At 38.2% G+C, this 18,563-nt stretch overlaps 1 protein-coding gene across 1 annotated transcript in view; it reads right to left on the bottom strand.

Moving 5' to 3' along the window:
* Window positions 1-17,977, bottom strand: part of LOC125780377 (uncharacterized) — an 83,007-nt gene extending 65,030 nt beyond the window's left edge. Inside the window, exon 1 of the mRNA XM_049462675.1 lies at window positions 16,624-17,977. Coding sequence (XP_049318632.1) covers window positions 16,624-17,532 — 909 coding nt within the window. The 5' untranslated portion in view covers window positions 17,533-17,977. The remainder of the gene's footprint in view (window positions 1-16,623) is intronic.
* Window positions 17,978-18,563: the final 586 nt, after the last annotated feature.

Here is an 18,563-nt window from a genome sequence, read left to right as displayed (position 1 = left end):
AATTCTTGGCAGTCAAAAAACTTTGTTCATTCGGTTTACATATGACATATGAACGAGTTTAGGCAATTACAGTTCTCAATGCTTTGTTTTCGGTCCGTTAAAACTTATAACTTTATGAGACTATATTAAATCCCTAATTATGTAATTCACACTAAAACTCTGATTGTTCTCAATTGAAAGGGCTGCAAGTCGGCAAAGAGCCCGTTTTTTGTGACATAAAAACTTTTCGGTTTATAACTCAAATTCTTATTCCTTCATTATTTGACAAATATGTATAAAAAGCTCGTGTGAAGAATTTCAAGTCTTCGCTTCGTAAAAAATTTCCATATAATTCCATATTTCAAATATAACCCATAATAGTTGGAAATCGCCTTTCTAAGATTTATCTTCCAAGTTCTGGGTTTTTAAAGTATTATACGAGGGCTGTCCGATAAATAACCGACCTAACCATGATGCACGCGACTTTTTAAAATTTTTTTTTTTATTTTTCTACATAGTCTCCTTGTAACTCCACACACTTCTCCCAGCGATGCTCCCATCTCTGCAACCCTTCCAAATAGTACTTGGCGTCTTTGTCTGCAAAATACGAGTTCACGAAAGAGATTGCCTCCTCATTTGACGAAAATCTCTGGCCGCCGAGCGTAGTTTTAAGTTGAGGAATCAAAAAAAAGTCGCTTGGTGCTAGATCCGATGAATAAGGTGGATGGTCAAGCAGTTCGAACCGCAATTCGTGGATTTTCGCCATGGCGACTGTTGAGGTGTGAGATGGTGCGTTGTCTTGGTGGAACAAAATTTTCTTTTTTTGCAAATGTGGCCGATTTTTCGAAATTTCTTCCTTTAGCTTGTCCAATAATGATGCGTAGTATGCTCCTGTTATAGTTTTTCCTTTTTCAAGATAGTCGATAAAAATAATTCCATGGCTGTCCCAAAAAACACTCGCCATCACTTCCCCAGCCGAATACACAGCTTTAGGTTTTTTTGGGGCTGGTTCCCCCTTTTCAATCCACTGTTTAGATTGGTTTTTTGTTTCGGGCGTATAATGATGAATCCAAGTTTCGTCTACAGTTATCAATCGGCGCCAAAACTCGGTCTTATTGCCTCTAAACTGAGCCAACAGAGCGCTGAAAATGTTCATGCGCGCACGTTTGTGGTCTAGCGTAAGCAAACTCGTAATATTGTCGATTATAAAAAGGGAAGAATATTAAAAAGTTTTAATTAAGCTTTAGCATTTAGTATTTCGGCTTTGCTGATAAGTATGCATGTTCAATAATATTTGAACACAGGGTTTGCCCGAAAAGTAATAGGACTGATTTTCTTCCGCCACATCTTTTCGCGCGACATGTTTCTGTTAGTGATGCAAGCCGAAAATACAGCGTTCGTTAAAGCAGAGGCACGCGATTAAATTCTGTGTGAAACTCGGTAAATCTGCGACAGAGACATTTGATATGATCAAGCAGGCTTACCCAGATGTTGCTTTAGCAAGAAGTGGTGTATTTCGGGGGCACCAGGCCTTTTTGGAGGGCCGGGAAGAGAATGCTGATGAAGACCATGCTGAGAGACCCCCCGACGTCGACGAACACCGACAATGTGACTCTTGTGCGCAGAGTTTTCAACTCATACCGTCGACTAAGTATTCCTTTAATTGCGCAAAAATGTTAAATTTATCAAAATCGCTGGTTCAGGACATTGTGACGGAGCACTTGAATATGCGTAAGGTGTACGCGAAGATAGTCCCAAAAGTGCTCACTGACGACCAGAAATTGCATCGAGTGGAAGTGTACCAAGAAAATTTGAACATACAAGGTCTGTCGCAAAAGAAACAGAACTTTTTAAATATAACTGTTTCTGGTGGCGCCACCTATTGGTGGGTATATGAAATAAAAAGTTTGATCTCTTGTTGACATTTCGTAAAAATTTTAAGACAATTGGATAACTACAATCGATGTTATCGATCAAAAAGTGACAGCAGCTTTTGGTCATCGGTCGTAAAATGCATATACTACTGTGTCCAAAAAATCAGATGACATTTGAATTTAAACTGGGCGCGTCGAAGGATTTTGAGAATGATTCTTTTTTTAGGTTGGTAGTACTGTCAGTCAAATTTCATGTCAAAATATTCATTAGTGTTTGAGATACGTGTCGTTTTGTGAGCTGCTAAAAGTGAGTTTTTCGTTTTTTGCGATGTCGAAATTTGTTGAGCAAAGAATTTGCATTAAATTTTGTTTACGGAATCAATTTTCTGCTGCGGATACGTTGAGGATGGTGCAGAAAGCCTTTGGTGATAAGGTTATGTCTAAAAAAAATGTTTACAAGTGGTATAGTGCGTTCCAAGCCGGCCGTGAACGTGTCGAAGACGAAGAGCGTCCAGGGCGCCCATCAACCTCAACCGACGAAGCTCACGTTCAACAAATCAAAGCTTTGGTGTTGAAAAACCGTCGATTAACAATTAGAGACCTTGCTGATAAAGTTGGCATATCGAAAGGCTCAGCCAATACCATTTTGAAGGATGTTTTGGGCCTCAAGCGCGTCAAATCTCGACTGGTACGGAAAACATTGAATTTTTTGGAAAAAATGCGTCGCGTTGAAGTGTGTGAAACGAAGCTTTCCGACTACCAGGGTGTCATGAAATGCATTATAACTGGCGATGAGACTTGAATCTATGCTTACGACCCCGAAACAACCGATCAATGGAGCGAATATCGTGCCAAAAGAGAGCCGAGACCAAAAAAATCGCGCCAAAGTCGCTCAAAAATCAAGGTCACGTTGACTGTTTTCTTCGATTATCGTGATGCACAACATTATGAATTCCTTCCAACCGGTCAAACAGTCAACAAGGAATATTATTTGAACGTTATGAGTCATTTGCGTAACGCTATCCGCCTAAAAAGCCCGGAATTGTGGAAAGACAATTCTTGGTTTTCACACCACGATAATACACCATCCCATACTGCCCTCGTAATTCGTGATCATTTCTCCAAAAACTCAACGCATATCGTTCCGCAATCACCATTTTCACCTGATCTGGCACCGTGCGACTTCTGGCTGTTCACCAAGCTCAAAAGACCGCTACGGGGACACCGTTTTTATACGATAGAGGAGATTCAAGCCGCAGCGAAGACGGAACTGAAGGCCATCCCGGAAAGGGACTACAACCAGTGTTTCGAAGATTTTAAAATCCGTTGGCATAAGTGCATTGCATCGGGAGGGGATTACTTTGAAGGGGATGAAATTGATTTGGAAGAATAAATAAAGAATTTTCAAAATAAATACAATGTCACCTTATTTGTTGGGCACATATAAAGACAATGCTAATTTGTTTTTACGATTCCGAGGGTATTGTACACCGAAAGTTCGTCCCACCTGGCCAAACGATTAATACTGTGTTTTACCTTGGTGTTACGAAGCGTCTTTTGTCACGCATTCGTTGTGCTTGACTACAATACCGTCAGGCAGGGTCCTGGCGCCTGTTGCTCGCCACTGATTTTTTGACAAAAAACTCCATATTAACCCTACTCACCTGATCTGACACCTTGTGATTTTTACCTATTTGGAAAACATCAATTGCCCATGAAAGAACACTGGTTTCAGGACATTTCAGCTATCCAAAAGGCGACGACCGATATTCTCAAAAGCATTCCGAAAAATGGCCTTAAACACTCATTTGAAATGCTAATTGACTGGGCTAAACGCTGTATCGAAGCACAAGCACATATAACTTTTGCAAAATATTAATTTTTTGTTGTTTTTTTTTTTTTAACAGTCCTGTTTCTTTTGCGAAAGACCTTGTATGTGAAAGTGACGCCTAACTTTTGAATAAGCAATCACAGGTTACGATTCATGAACCTTTGATTTTTTTGTTTTCTTGCCTGAAAAGCCAGATGAAAGGCAAGCGTTTTGAAACGGGGGGATTCAGGCAGCATGCACCTCGGCTCTCAAGACTATTCCGTGACGCAGAAGGAACCTATTTTGAAAGTTTTTAAAGAACGTAACGATTCGTGCAATAAAGTTTTTTGGAATCGACTCAGTCGTATTACTTTCCGGACTAACCCTGTAATACTATTAAAATTTCTATCATAAATATTAATTGTCATACAAAATTCAGGCTTTACACAAACTGATGAACATAACGTTCTGGATTTTATGCGAACTTGTCCCAAGTCAAATAAGCTTTTTCCAGAAAAAGTTCGGAAACCACTGCGCAATTTTATTACGGGTTCTTGTCCCCGGGTACCTACCGGGAAGCGATTACGTGCTTTGGATTTTCAAGCAAGTAATGCAGATCATTTGCGGGCTATTTACGACATGGGCATAACAATGGTGTCCTTAGGTGATGGCAAGGTGCGCCTCTTTCATAGTTTTTATAACGTAAGTTTTCTTTTTGACTATAATTTCACATTAACCTAATCTATGGAGTGCGGAGAGGTATAACTCAGTAAACTAATAGCATACTAAACATTTTAAAATATATTTGATAGGGAAGGGATAAGTCCGGGTGTAACCAAACATTTCAGACTCTAAGGCAAGAAAATATCTTAAGGTGTTTATTTTTTAAAATGTTGCGAGAGAATTCAGAATTCATTGTTCGACTAAATCGTCAATGACTTCCAATCAAACTTATATTATAGGTGATATTCTCAAACCCGATTAATCCCCATTATACGCAAAGATTCAGTGTTATTAGAAAAACACGATATTGCATTCTCATAGAAGTTCGAAAATCGCGACATCTTTGTTAAACAGTTCACGAACTCTTGCCAACAAACATTAGAAGAGGTTTGTCCATTAACAAGTAGTAAGGGAAGAATTATCTTCCGTACTTAAGAACTTACAGAAAGATTGTAAGAAACAGTTTATTTCGCCAAATTGTCCCAAGGAGAAGAGGAGTGGAATAACTATTAAAACCTCTTAAAGTCATATTAAAAAGAAGTAAGGAAAGAAAAGAAATTCGAGGAAATCTTTTCGTAATAATATCGTTCCGCCGTAGGAATCGTCTAGACTTAGGAAAATAATAACCCAATCGGTCCACAACATTGGATACATAGGTCAGACCACAGCTGGACGGTATCCAGTGAAGAGTCTTTTGGCCTGCTAATAGATACTCACTTTCCAAGCAGCTCTGAAAACCACAGATAGAGTATGCACTAACAGATACTAATGTACATTGAGCGTTAGATAATTTCAAATACATCAAATCGCCGGGACCCGACGATATATTCCTGGCACAATTACAGTTGTCCCAGAGTTAAATAATAACCTGGTTAACAACCAATCCAAAAATGTACATAGCTCATACACTAATCCAAAGGGTTTTAGACCAATTAATCTTTCCTCATTTCCCCTAAAAAATTTGGACAGGCTGATAGAGTTATACATAAGAAGTAATCTAAACACACCCAGAAAAAATGGGAGTTTCGCAACATACGCTGAACTCAGTGGTAGCATCTCTGAAGATAAAAGTATACAGCCTTGTAGGATTCGTATACATAGAAGGAAGGCGCTTTCAACAACATCCATTCATCCTGAGAAAGTCAATAATTTCAAAGCTGGGAACTTCAACGATGTAACGATCTGTGTGAAGGGGTACACCCAGCGAGGCGCGTTTTCTCTATTTCTATGGATTTTAACAATGAATAAAATGTTTGTGGATTTTTGAAAGTAGTGGGTACATGTTATGGTCAAAGCTGACGATATTTCATGGAAACCAAATTTAAAAGCTAGGGTAAAGAAGGCAGCTGCAGCACTTTACACGTGTAATAGAATGTTTGAGCAGAATCTTTAAATTCTTAAAAATAAAGACCTTAGTCGAGCTGAGAATATTTCATTCTGGTTTTATTTAGTAATTTGGAAACCTTATATACTATTTTTCAAAATATCCTAAATAACTAAATATATGTGTATGTGTGTATGTTCATATGTATGTAGCATATTGTTTATGCTACATGATATGGTATTGCTTTCAAGTGTACATGTTGTGTGACCTTGGGTTTGTTTTAATGTGAGTACATTTACAAGCAGTTGCTAAAATGTATTCTAAGAACCCATGGGTTATCATATGTAAACATCTTATCCTTAGTAATGTTTGTGTTATTGTCTATTGAATGCTATTGTTTTGCATGACAATGCATTTTAAGTATGTTTATGTATATGTATATGTATGTATGTTCAATATATTTGAACATAGATATCTAATATTAGTGGACTGTATCAAAAGTGAGATTTAATAATTGTGAAATATATAAAAGTTTGTAAATCTAATGTTGTTGTCCGTGCTTTTGGCAGCAACGAACATGTTCAATTTTGAACATTCTCCCGGGCGACAAAAGTAACTAAAGTTTTTAATCGTGTCATGTTCGCCAACTAAGTGACGTTCATGATGACTACGAACCTTTCTATGTTGAATTAGTTTGTTCATCACTATTTCTGCAAATTCGTTAAAACGGTATCCTGCTGACTTTTCATCTTTCACATCGGACGACGGTGTACCTTTGATGTGAGGCTTCTTTTTTCGTACCTTAGTATTCTCCTCTTCACTGCATTCGCCTTTCGGTAATTGTTGTATGTGTATAATTGGTAGACATCCCATCCGTTTCTTCTTGGCCCTTAGATTCAGTACTGCATCTTCCATTGTCATACCCCCATCGTCAGCATCTTTAATTGTCTTGTCTTCATTTGGCTCTTCATCAGGCGGTTCCAGATCCATTCTTTCATCTGTAAAAAAATAACTCTCTTCCCTACTTCCTCCGAAGTGAGGACTCTCCCGGGGAATAAAATACCTGTTAACGTCTTGTCTTCCAGTTGTAGCTCTCCAAGATTCCTTTTGCCCTTTTGTTTTGTAATTGATTTTACGAAGAAAGTCCTTCTCCTTCTCCAACTTGATATCCAGCTCTGACTTCAACATCTCATTGTTTGATTCAAGCAAGGATATTTTGCTCTGCAAAATGCCACGTTCCTCAGCATCACGCATTAGCTCCTCATTATGTTTAGTTAACTTGGAAATCTCCTTCTGTTTTAACTCCAACACACAATGCAAACTATCCGCTTCACTTTGCAGACGCGCCAGTTCCGATGGCGAACTAATGCCACTGCTGCGATCCAGGGTCTCGTTAAAGCTGCGCTGTGAGGATCGTAAAACCGAAATCTCATCCTGCGACAGATTTAACTTGTCACGCAACTCGCGTTCCCTATTCTCATTGGAAGCTCTAAGCCCATTGAGTTCCTTTGTCAGCGCTTGCACTCGTTCATTCAAGTTATGTTCTCGTTCTGTGGCCGCCTGGAAGCGGGCGGCGTAGGCATTTTCAGTGCTAGTCAATTTTTCACACAACTCTTGCTCGGAAATCGCCAATAAATTGAAACGCTCTTTTAATTTGAGTTCGCGTTGTTCGGCTTCATCGAGTTGTTGTTGCTTTTGTGAGAGTTTGTTATCAATTTCTAAGCGATACGAATCGAGTGTACGCTTATGTTCCACATCTTGTGCTTCCAGTTGTGACTCGAGTGCTGCGAATTTTTCTTGAGCAAAAGCTTGGTAATCGGAGAGACTTGTTTGTGCCTTCTCCATTTCCATTTTGAGCTGTTCGTTAAATTGTTTGCGCACGTTATCATATCTGTGTGCCAGTAATTCCCAAGCAGTGTTGTAATTTGCACCTGATTCCGTTATCAGGTGACTAACCATTAGTCTAGCATCTCCTTGAAGACAAGATTTTAAATAGCTCATCTTTTTGGAGTTACTAATGTCCTTATTATTATGGACATACTCCTCGAAGAGCTCTTTGAATGATTGCCATTCTCGGAATTCGCCTGAGAATTTTTGCAATTCCATTTTTGGTAATTCCAATATTTTCGTTTTTATTAAGTTCATTTCCTTTTGTTTTTTTAATACACGTAAAGTATTGGTGATTTCAACAAAAAGTTCTTCTAATCCTAAAACATTACGTGGCTTTTTGTATTTCATCGCCAATTTGGCGATATCCCCCTCCATGAGGCTCCAATAGTCCTTGAGACGGTGTTCGTAATTTTCAATTTCAGTTTCGTCTTTATTATTTATATTTCTCTTTGCATCTGCAATTGTAGATTGAATTCTTTTCGATCTTCTTTCAATTGCCTGCTCTATAACGCCTATCATTGTATCTGCGTCTTCTACGCGTAGATCGCCTTTCCTTTTTATCATGTCCGCAGTGTTCGACATTTTTAATTAATATTTTTTACTAAACTGTTCTTATTCTTTAAAAAAATCGTTGGAGGAATTTGTTTTTTTTTTTTTTAAAATAAACAGTTTTACACAGCGTTTAGTTTCGTACTAAACGGCTTATGTGATCATATAAATATGCGGGAATATGAACCCGTCTTACAATTTCTGCATTAATTTGCCTGTGTAAATAACAGGGCTTTTATATTGCCTATATATATTCATATATATATGGACTTTTACAATATATTGATTTGTAAGATCTTCACGTGTAATAGAATGTTGGGGCCCAAATCGAAATTATAGTAATATATAGTATGTTCTTACATAGTGACCGAGATATCTATACAACCCAAGTTCGAAAAACTTATATTAAGTATATGGGAGATAGAAATAGCATTGTCCCGATGTTATCTATTTAAATCTTTTCTACAAATTATAAAAGGTGTTTGATTTGTATGTATTATCAAACATTGACCACAAAAAAGAACTTGCCATTCCTTACGACTGGTGGGGGAAATGAAACGTCTTACATTGAGGGAGAATTTATTCATTCTGATTTTATTTGGTAAAATGTAAACCTTATATACTATTTTTGAGTACTTACAGAGTACATTTAAATGCATGTGGTATGTATGTTTGAAAATAGATATTTATTTTTAACTAGCTGACCCCGCAGCCGTTGTCCTGCGTGAATTTATGTATTTTGAAATGAAAAGAAAGTTAAATTTATCATTTCATTTTTTTTCTTTTTTTTTTAATGTAACGCAGCTTTATAAACAACGTTTTTTGGTTTCTGTTCCGGTGTACAGAAAAGATGGTTTTCCAACTCGTGTGCACGCCACGGCCGTGCGAAAAACATACCATTTCCAAATTTATGCCTCACTCTATGCGACTATTTTTAGGTCCTGTCGATTGTTATCTCAAATGCAATTTTCGCTAGAAACGGAATACGTTTGTACTGAAATGGGAAATCGTTAGAACTCAAAGGAATTCGTAGAATCAAGCATTCTCTCCCTTGTATTCGATAGGTGCGTCACAGTCAGTCGGGTTCCATTACATAGTTTCGTCGCATGAAGATTGCGAAACATAATAATAACGGATCCTACTTTGAGACGCAAATGATGCGGTGGCATACCTAGCCTCTCCAAAGAATTTAGAAATACCACTGGATAATTTGGATTTGGATTTGTATGAGCGCAAGTCTCCCGGAATTTGACTTTAAATCTTCCAGTTTAAGTCAACAACATCGGTATTTTTGGCAGCTAACATTTCGCGTGCGCTTAAGGAATGGTAGTTGTGATAATTTGGCAAATGCCCGAACATTTGTGATGAGTTCATCGAGCCAATACCGCCAAATTAACGTAAGCGACAATTTTTTCGAAAATGAGTTTTTTATAGAAACTAGTAATTTAAGGCGTAACGGATCTATTCCTGTTGATGTTTATCTCCAAAAAAAAAAACCGTTATAAAGTTAAAGCAAGTGCTAAAATTATCGTAAATACATACATTTTTAAAACCTTAACGTAAGCGACACCTAGCGTTTTTATCTTAAGTGACTTGCGCACAATTTAATGTCGTGCAAGCGACAATACTTGTTATCGCAACTGACATGAGTGCTTGACCTAACGGTGTTTACTACTCGTATATGCAAACCATTCTTGTACCTGTCGTCACATGTTTATTTCTATGAAAGGTTTGATGAAACAAACATCGTTCTCATTGGATTATTGTTTAAAAATAGTTTGACGCATAATCAAATTTTGTATTAATTGAGTTATAATCGTACTGTAGATAGTAAACACGACAGTTATCAAATAAATCAACAATGTCGACTCGAGCAGCTAAGGTATGTATTATATTTTAATTTTGGTTATTGAAATTTTATTGCATATAATATTCTCTCATTTACATTATTTATGTGATATTTGTTTATGTATGTTATTGTTTTTTATACTCCCGAATAAAGGAAACTATGCAGTTAATATCACCACTCCTCTTAACAGAAGAGAGTAATCCTGAAAGTGTTTTTCCCGAGAACATACAGCAAAATACGTTAGTAATAAATCAATTCTTACTAACAGACAGCATTAACGATATTGACATTGATTCAATATAAACTGATACGACATCAGCATCTTTGATCGATTTGTTTTGTAATACCGATTTAAATTTTGAACAAAACACCAACCAACATGTACCATTGCCTCTAAACAAACTTGTTGATTACAGTGATTCTGATACTAATAATTCTTATACATTAACGGATTCAGATAACCAAAACAAAGTGTCATATGTAGACATAACATCTTCCAGTGATTCAGATGAAATTGAGTCAGCTCAAAAAATGGAAGAAGAAACGAGTGTTGGTAAAAGAGGATACAGGAAAATAAAACCTTTACCGAAACACCTTTTATCAAAAAAAAACCATAATGCTGCTGTGGGGAAATCTGTGCAACCTAATCTTTGTATGAATAAAAGTTGTGGTAACTCATGTGCAAATAAATTTACTGAAGATGATCCTCATAATAAATCTGATGAAGTAAAAGTGGCACAGTTAAAATTGTTCATTGAGATGTTGCCTGCTGTTCCATCCCACTATTGCCGCAATAAAAGCACTAAAGTATATTTACCTGAAGAATTTCAAAACATATCGTTTTTGTATACACTGTATGTTGATCACTTGAAAGAAAAGAATCTTGAATCATCAGTATTATCAAAAAGAGTATTTCGTAAAATTTTCAAAACAAATTTTAATATTGGATTCCACTTGCCTAAGAAAGATAAATGTGCTTTTTGTGAGAAGTGCAAAAATTTATCACCTGAGGACAGAAATATTTTTGAAGATACCACTGAATATAAAAATCACATTATGAAGAAAGATAAATGTAAGCAATTGTTTTTAGAACCAAAAAATTAGCAAATTAGATGACTCAAACTCCTTATGCGTGAACTTTGATTTAGAAAAAGTCCTCAATACTCCACATGGCAAAAGTGTGAAGTATTACTCTAGAAAATATGCATTCTATAATGAAAGTATTTATGAAAGCGGCACAAGGGATGGATATTGTTACGTTTGGGGCGAATCCCAAAGGAAAAGGGGATGTAATGAAATAGTTACAGTTCTTTTTAAGTATTTAAATATGTTAGAGCAAAACGGTACCCATAGCGTTGTTAATTTATATTCTGATAGCTGTGCTGGGCAAAATCGAAACCAAGCGATGATATCAATGTTAATTCATTTCTCGAAAACCGCAATAAAAACTACACAAGTAAAGATAACTTATCTTTTACCTGGGCACACCATCACAGCACTGTTGAAAGTTTTGTTCGTAATAAAAAAGTATGGGCTTCTTCTGAGTGGCCAACTATTATTACTAATGCTAGATTGCTAGATATAATCCTAAAAGCTACATTGTAAATGTTTTAAAGTATGAAGACTTCATTGGATTGGCTTTATTACCAGCTAAATTAAAAATTAATTTTAAATTATTAAGGGTTGTTCAATTTAACAAAAACAATCCTATTGTTAGATTTAAATACGGGTTTTTTGAAGATAGTGACAATTACGAAATTAATATGGATTCCATCATCAGATCGAGAGCAAACAGAGCTACTGTCCAAAAAGGACCCACATCTTTATACGTTGAAGAGCTCAAAATTTCAGCTGCTAAATACAAAGATTTACAAGAGCTATGAAACAAAAATATAATACCAAGCAGATACCATCAAAAATATTTAAATATGAGGCATGATGGAACCATACGCGATGCTTTAGCTGAAACGGATGATGATGATTCTGATAAGGAGCATTAAAAACAAATTACTTCATTTTATATAAGTACCTAGTACATCTGATTACGAGTTTTTAATATAAATATGTTTCATTTACACATAATATTTTGTTTAACAACTATGATGGAATAATACGTGGTGTTAAGTTAAAGAAAAACTATATTTTGTATATATTGTTACGAATTTACTCTTGCTAGTTTACTTTGTTAGGTTCGTATCTCTGGATTGACAAATAAAATCAACACTGTTTAATTTAATTCAACAACTCTTTATTTCACAACTCGTCTACACTATAGCAGTTTACTCTTAGCACTGATTGATTACGTTGGCGCTGCCACGGCTTATATAGCCACGCACTTCTCGCTGATGCCGACGTGTCCTTCTAGAATATCGCGTCTGGAAATTACCAGAACATACGGCTATACGGCGCCAGACGCAAGCAGACAGTCGCGGCGCCAGACAGCCGTGGCGCCAGATGTCTACAACAAGACAAATACTATTCCATATACCTACAGCTATTGTTCATAATCAGGGATGCATATAGCAATACAAATAAGACTTAATACTACTTTTTGTAACACTGCCCTCCACTAAAGCCTAATCGTCCCGATTAGGCACAAATCCTCTTGAACCAAATGGGGCGAGCCTCTCCAAATGTACTACTTTCATTTTACATCGTGCTTTTCCATTTCTTTGTATGCGGTATACCACGTCATTAAGTCGTTTCATCACCATATAGGGTCCTTCCCAGGCTGTCTGCAGTTTCGGGGACAAGCCTTTCTTTCGAAGTGGATTGTACAACAGGACCAGATCACCTTCTTCAAAACCTTTTGAATTTGCCGCTTGATCGAACCGGTCCTTCATCTTATTGCTCATCAGATGCGTATGCTGTCTTACCATTAGATGCAATTCATTCATTTCTTCCTTTAAGGCAGAACAATAATCTCCATCATTTCTTACAGCTGTAGGATTCGTTCCAAACTTAAGATCAGCAGGGAGTCGCAGATCAGATCCGAAAATAATCTTTGCCGGCGTGTAACCAGTTGTCTCGTGCTTCGCTGAACGATACGCCAGCAGGAACATCTGGATGCGCTTGTCCCAATTCCGTTGGTCTTTATCAACGATTTTCCGCAGATGTTCTTCGAGCGTTCGGTTGAATCTCTCTACCATCCCATCTGATTGTGGGTGTAACGCTGTTGTCCGTGTCTTATGGATGCCCAATAATGTACAGACTTCTTGGAAAATGGAAGATTCGAATTTTCTGCCTTGATCTGAGTGTAATTCGACGGGCACTCCGAACCTTGTTATCCAATTTTCTACAAACGCTTCGGCTACGGTCTTCGCTTCCTGGTTTGGTAAGGCATATACTTCTGGCCATTTACTGAAATAGTCCATGACAACCAGTAGATATTTGTTTCCGGCCGTACTGGTTGGGAACGGACCTGCAATATCCATTGCGACTCGTTCAAATGGTGATCCCACGTTGTACTGTTGTAGCCTACCGCGACTTTTGGCTTTAGGACCTTTAGCTGCCATGCACTCCACGCAATTACTTATCCATTCTGCTATGGAATCTCGACAACCGATCCAGTAGAACCGTTGTTTAATCTTCTCTATAGTTTTTGTAATTCCAAGGTGCCCTCCACTAGGTCCATTGTGATATTCTTTCAATACTTTCGGGATCATGGACTTCGGTACTATGATTAGCAGACGAGACTGTTTGCCATCTTCGCTTTCCCAGGTACGATGAAGGTATCCATTAACGAGGTTTATGCTGTTCCATTGGGCCCAATATGCTTTTGCAGTTGGACTCTCGCTACTTATTTGTTCCTTTGGTGGTCGTACCCCATTTTCTTTGGCCATTACCAGCTTTGCAAGATCAGGGTCCTCCAGCTGATTGATTCTGATGCGGTGAGGAGTCCAATCATCTTCAGGTTCTATATTCAGTAATCGCACGTCGATTATACCTTCTTTTCCTTCTGATTTGGAGCAATGTTTACATTCCAGTGGACAAGGGCGACGTGATAATGCATCCGCATTTTTGTGGTGAATCCCCTTTCGATGTTCCGTTTCGAAGTCGTAATTTTGTAATCTTTCGATCCATCGTGCAATTTGGCCTTCCGGATTCTTAAACTGTAATAACCATTTTAATGCTGCATGATCAGTCCTCAGCAAGAATCGCTGTCCATACAAATACTTGTGGAAATGTTTTACACATTCCACCACAGCTAGTAGTTCTTTTCGCGTCACACAGTAGTTTTTCTCTGGTTTCCCGAGCACTCTGCTGTAATACCCAATTACTCTTTCTTGTCCGTCGATGAGCTGAGACAGGACACCTCCAATTCCATAAGCGCTCGCATCTGTATCCAGGATGAATTTCTTTCCAGGTATTGGATAAGCCAACATCGGCGCCGTACAAAGTAGTTCCTTAAGCTGCTCAAACGCTTTTTCTTGTTCCAACTGCCATACAAACGGGCGATTCTTCTTTGTTAAATCATGTAAACTTCTAGCCACGTTCGCAAATCCAGGTACGAAACGGCGATAATACGTGCATAAGCCGAGGAAGCTGCGGAGTTCATGAATGTTGGTGGGTCGAGGCCAATCTTTCACTGCTTTTATTTTTCCTTCCTCGGTGTGAATTCCCTCAGTTGACACTTTATGTCCGAGATATGTGACCTGCTTCTTCCATAATGAACACTTTTTGGGATTCAAGCGTAATCCGGCTGATGCTATTCGCTGAAAGACTTCCTCTAGATTTTTCAGATGATCATCAAAACTTTTTCCCATGATGATAATGTCATCAAGATACACCAAACATGTCTTCCAGTTGAGTCCTTTTAACACATGTTCCATCAGTCGCTCGAACGTTGCAGGCGCATTACATAACCCAAATGGCATCACAGAGAATTCCCATAACCCGTCGCCCATACTGAAAGCGGTCTTTTCACGGTCACATTCATCAATCTCGACTTGCCAATATCCACTTTGTAGATCTAATGTAGAAAACCATTTCGCTCCAGACAAGGTGTCTAATGTATCGTCGATTCTTGGTAGAGGATAACTGTCTTTCTTTGTGACATCATTCAACTTCCTATAATCTACGCAGAAACGGGTGCTACCATCTTTCTTTTTAACTAAGACGATAGGTGAGCTCCATGGACTTATTGAAGGTTCGATTACACCGTTTTTGTGCATGTCTTCAATAATTTTGTTAGCATCCTCACGTTTTGCTAGTGGAACCCTACGCGGTGCTTGTCGGATTGGTTTAGCGTCTCCAGTATTTATGCGATGTTTGACAATGCCGGTTCTTCCTGTGTTTCCTTCGTTTGCAAATATGGATGCGTATTTTTCTAATAGTTTTTCTGCTTTTAATTTTTCATTTCCATGCAGTTCGTTCAGTAAATTATTTAGGAGTGTAGGACTTATCTGCTGTGGCTCAATAGTAGGCTTCTGTTCTGACCGTTCGCATCGTGCTATTGCACTTATTTTCTGGCACTGTCCAATTACTGCTCCTTTCTTCAGACCTATAGGCGTGTTGAATTCATTCACTACTCTGACTGGAATGGTGGCGTCTTCTCTAGTTTTCACAAGCGTTCTTCCTACCAATATGGGTGTATCTATTTTTGTTGGTTCCACAATCCACAACTCTTCAGTCCCACCTCCTCCATTCACTTTGGCCCATACAATCGCCTCAGATTTTGGTGGAATGCTCTGATTATCATCAACAATCACCCTCTTACTTTCAACGTTGGTCACATATCCGGTGTTTATAGGCATCTCCATGTTCTGGCAAAACAGCATTTGCTTGTTTAAATCCAAAGTAACCCCGTGATTAATCATGAAATCTACTCCCATTATAATTTCATCCGTGATTTCTGCTACGATGAAGGTGTGATTAACTTCTAGGGTACCGATCATTACTTCGCAAAACACTTTTCCCGCGACAGCTGCTTCCTCTCCGGTGGCCGTTCGAAGCTTGCAACCGACTAATGGTTCAACCGTTCCTCTTACCACATCCGGTCGGATAATTGAATGTGTGGCACCAGTATCCAAAGTAAGCGTTGATAGCCGTCCATTTACGATGCCATTGATAGTAAGATTGTTGTCATGGCGACCTATTTGTGATATCGAGATGGCGGGGCAAATAGTTGTGGGAACCAGCTCACGCCCCTTTGAACTGTTCCGTTTTAGTTTAACGACTTGTGAGATGTGGATGCTCCGTCCTCGTTATCTGTTGGTTGTTTCCGTTTTGATGGGTTTACTTTTATATTGCAATTTCGGGCAAAGTGACCCGCTTTTCCACAGTTGAAACATCTTCCTGTTGTATTTACTCGCGGTGCAGCAATTGTCTTCAGAGTCTTCAATATTTCTTCCATCAGCGCCGGTTGTTCCATTTCAACTCTTTGTACTTTGTGTGCTGGTTTACTTAGTAGGGAAGCTGTTTCCTGTGTGAGGGCGTGCGAAACCGTTTCAGCAAACGTTCTTTTTGGCAATGCATATGTGGCGCGTTTGGTGTCCACATCACGAATTCCATTTATGAAACATTGAATTTTTACCCTCTCAATGTATTCCACAGGTGCATCTGCATTTGCCAAATGAGCCAGTCGTTCGATTTCAGTTGCGAACTCTTGTAATGACTCGTTCACCTTCTGACCCCTATTTTGCAGTTCGATCTGGTATATTTGTTTCCGGTGCTCACTACCATATCGTCTTTCTATCGCACTCATCAATGCCTCATAGTTGTCCCGTTCACAGTCTGGAATAGTCTGAAGGATTTCTGCCGCAGGTCCTTTCAATGATACAAACAAGGACGCCACCTTGTCCGCTGCATTCCAATTATTGGCCATTGCTGTCTTTTCAAACTGAAGTTTGAAAATTTGAAATGGAATACTTCCATCGAATGTGGGTGCCTTCAATCTTTGATTATTTGTTGATGGTGCAGGGCCATGTAGTTGCAGTTCTCGCACACGATTATTCAGTTGAAGAAATTCTGATCTTAAATTTTCTTCGTCATTTTTTATTGTGCTTAATTCGTCTTCAAATTTTGAAAATTTCTCTTGCACTTGTGTATTATTTTCTGTAATCTGTTGTACCAAACGCTTTTCTAACTGCGTATTATTTTCAGTTATTTGTTGTGTAAGGCGAGACTCTAACTGTGATGTATTTTCAGCTATTTGCGTTATTTGCTGTGCCAGACGATTTTCTGCCTGCACTGCATTTTTTGCATTTTCGGCTATTTGCTGTGCCAGACGATTTTCTGTTTGCACTGCATTTTCTGTTATTTGTGATATATTTTCAGCTATTATTTGCTTAAAAGCCACTAACAGCATGTTCATGTCTCCACTTGATGATGTTCGTTGTTCTTCTACTTTTTCTTCTACCTTTGTAGAAGTTTCTGGCCCATCAAATTCGAACTCGTCCACATTAATTCCATCTGCTTCCATTGCTTCACGTAATCGTGCCTGCAGATCCGCCTTTTGCCCGCTTATCGGCAATTTACGCTCCTCCAGTTCCTTTTTCAATTGCTGAATTCTCAATTCTCCGAATTTAACCATTTTGAATTTGGATTATTTGACAATCCCACTTCTGACACCAATTGTTACGAATTTACTCTTGCTAGTTTACTTTGTTAGGTTCGTATCTCTGGATTGACAAATAAAATCAACACTGTTTAATTTAATTCAACAACTCTTTATTTCACAACTCGTCTACACTATAGCAGTTTACTCTTAGCACTGATTGATTACGTTGGCGCTGCCACGGCTTATATAGCCACGCACTTCTCGCTGATGCCGACGTGTCCTTCTAGAATATCGCGTCTGGAAATTACCAGAACATACGGCTATACGGCGCCAGACGCAAGCAGACAGTCGCGGCGCCAGACAGCCGTGGCGCCAGATGTCTACAACAAGACAAATACTATTCCATATACCTACAGCTATTGTTCATAATCAGGGATGCATATAGCAATACAAATAAGACTTAATACTACTTTTTGTAACAATATGTACATAGCAGGGTGTATGAATTAGCCCCCACTGAATTAACCCCCACCGGGCAAAATGACTTAAGCCCCACCAATTTTACAACAAAATTAAAAATGGCGGAAAGTGGGGCTAAAGTCATTTTCGTGGGGATTAATTCTTTTTTTTAGTGGGGATTCTGTCATGTAAGAACCCCCACGTTTGGTGGGGCTTAATTCATTTTGATTGGTGGGGATAAAAGCATTTTCGTGGGGTTTAATTCATTTTAATTCCGTGATCTTTTATAAAAATAAAACAAACAATTAGCAACGTAAAAATATAATACTTTTCAAATTTTATTTAATTTCTTTGCTTTCTTTCTCCATATTTTCGTAAGTCTCCGTTACAAAAATCTATTTGATTAAGTATAACATTATAGCTATAGTACTTGTGAGCGTTTGGAGAATTTTCAAGCCATAAGAGTAAATCTGATATTTTTTGTAGTGAATTTTTATTGAACGGTATCCATCGTATTAGTTGAAAGAGTTGCGACTCGCTGATTCCATTAACGAAAGCAAAAACACAAACTATTAAATGCGCCTTATAACTTTTTTTTCCAAAAA

The sequence above is a fragment of the Bactrocera dorsalis genome, chromosome 1 (genome assembly GCF_023373825.1).
Source record: "Bactrocera dorsalis isolate Fly_Bdor chromosome 1, ASM2337382v1, whole genome shotgun sequence".
Lineage (NCBI taxonomy): Eukaryota > Metazoa > Arthropoda > Insecta > Diptera > Tephritidae > Bactrocera > Bactrocera dorsalis.
This window is presented reverse-complemented; position numbering and strand designations above follow the sequence as displayed.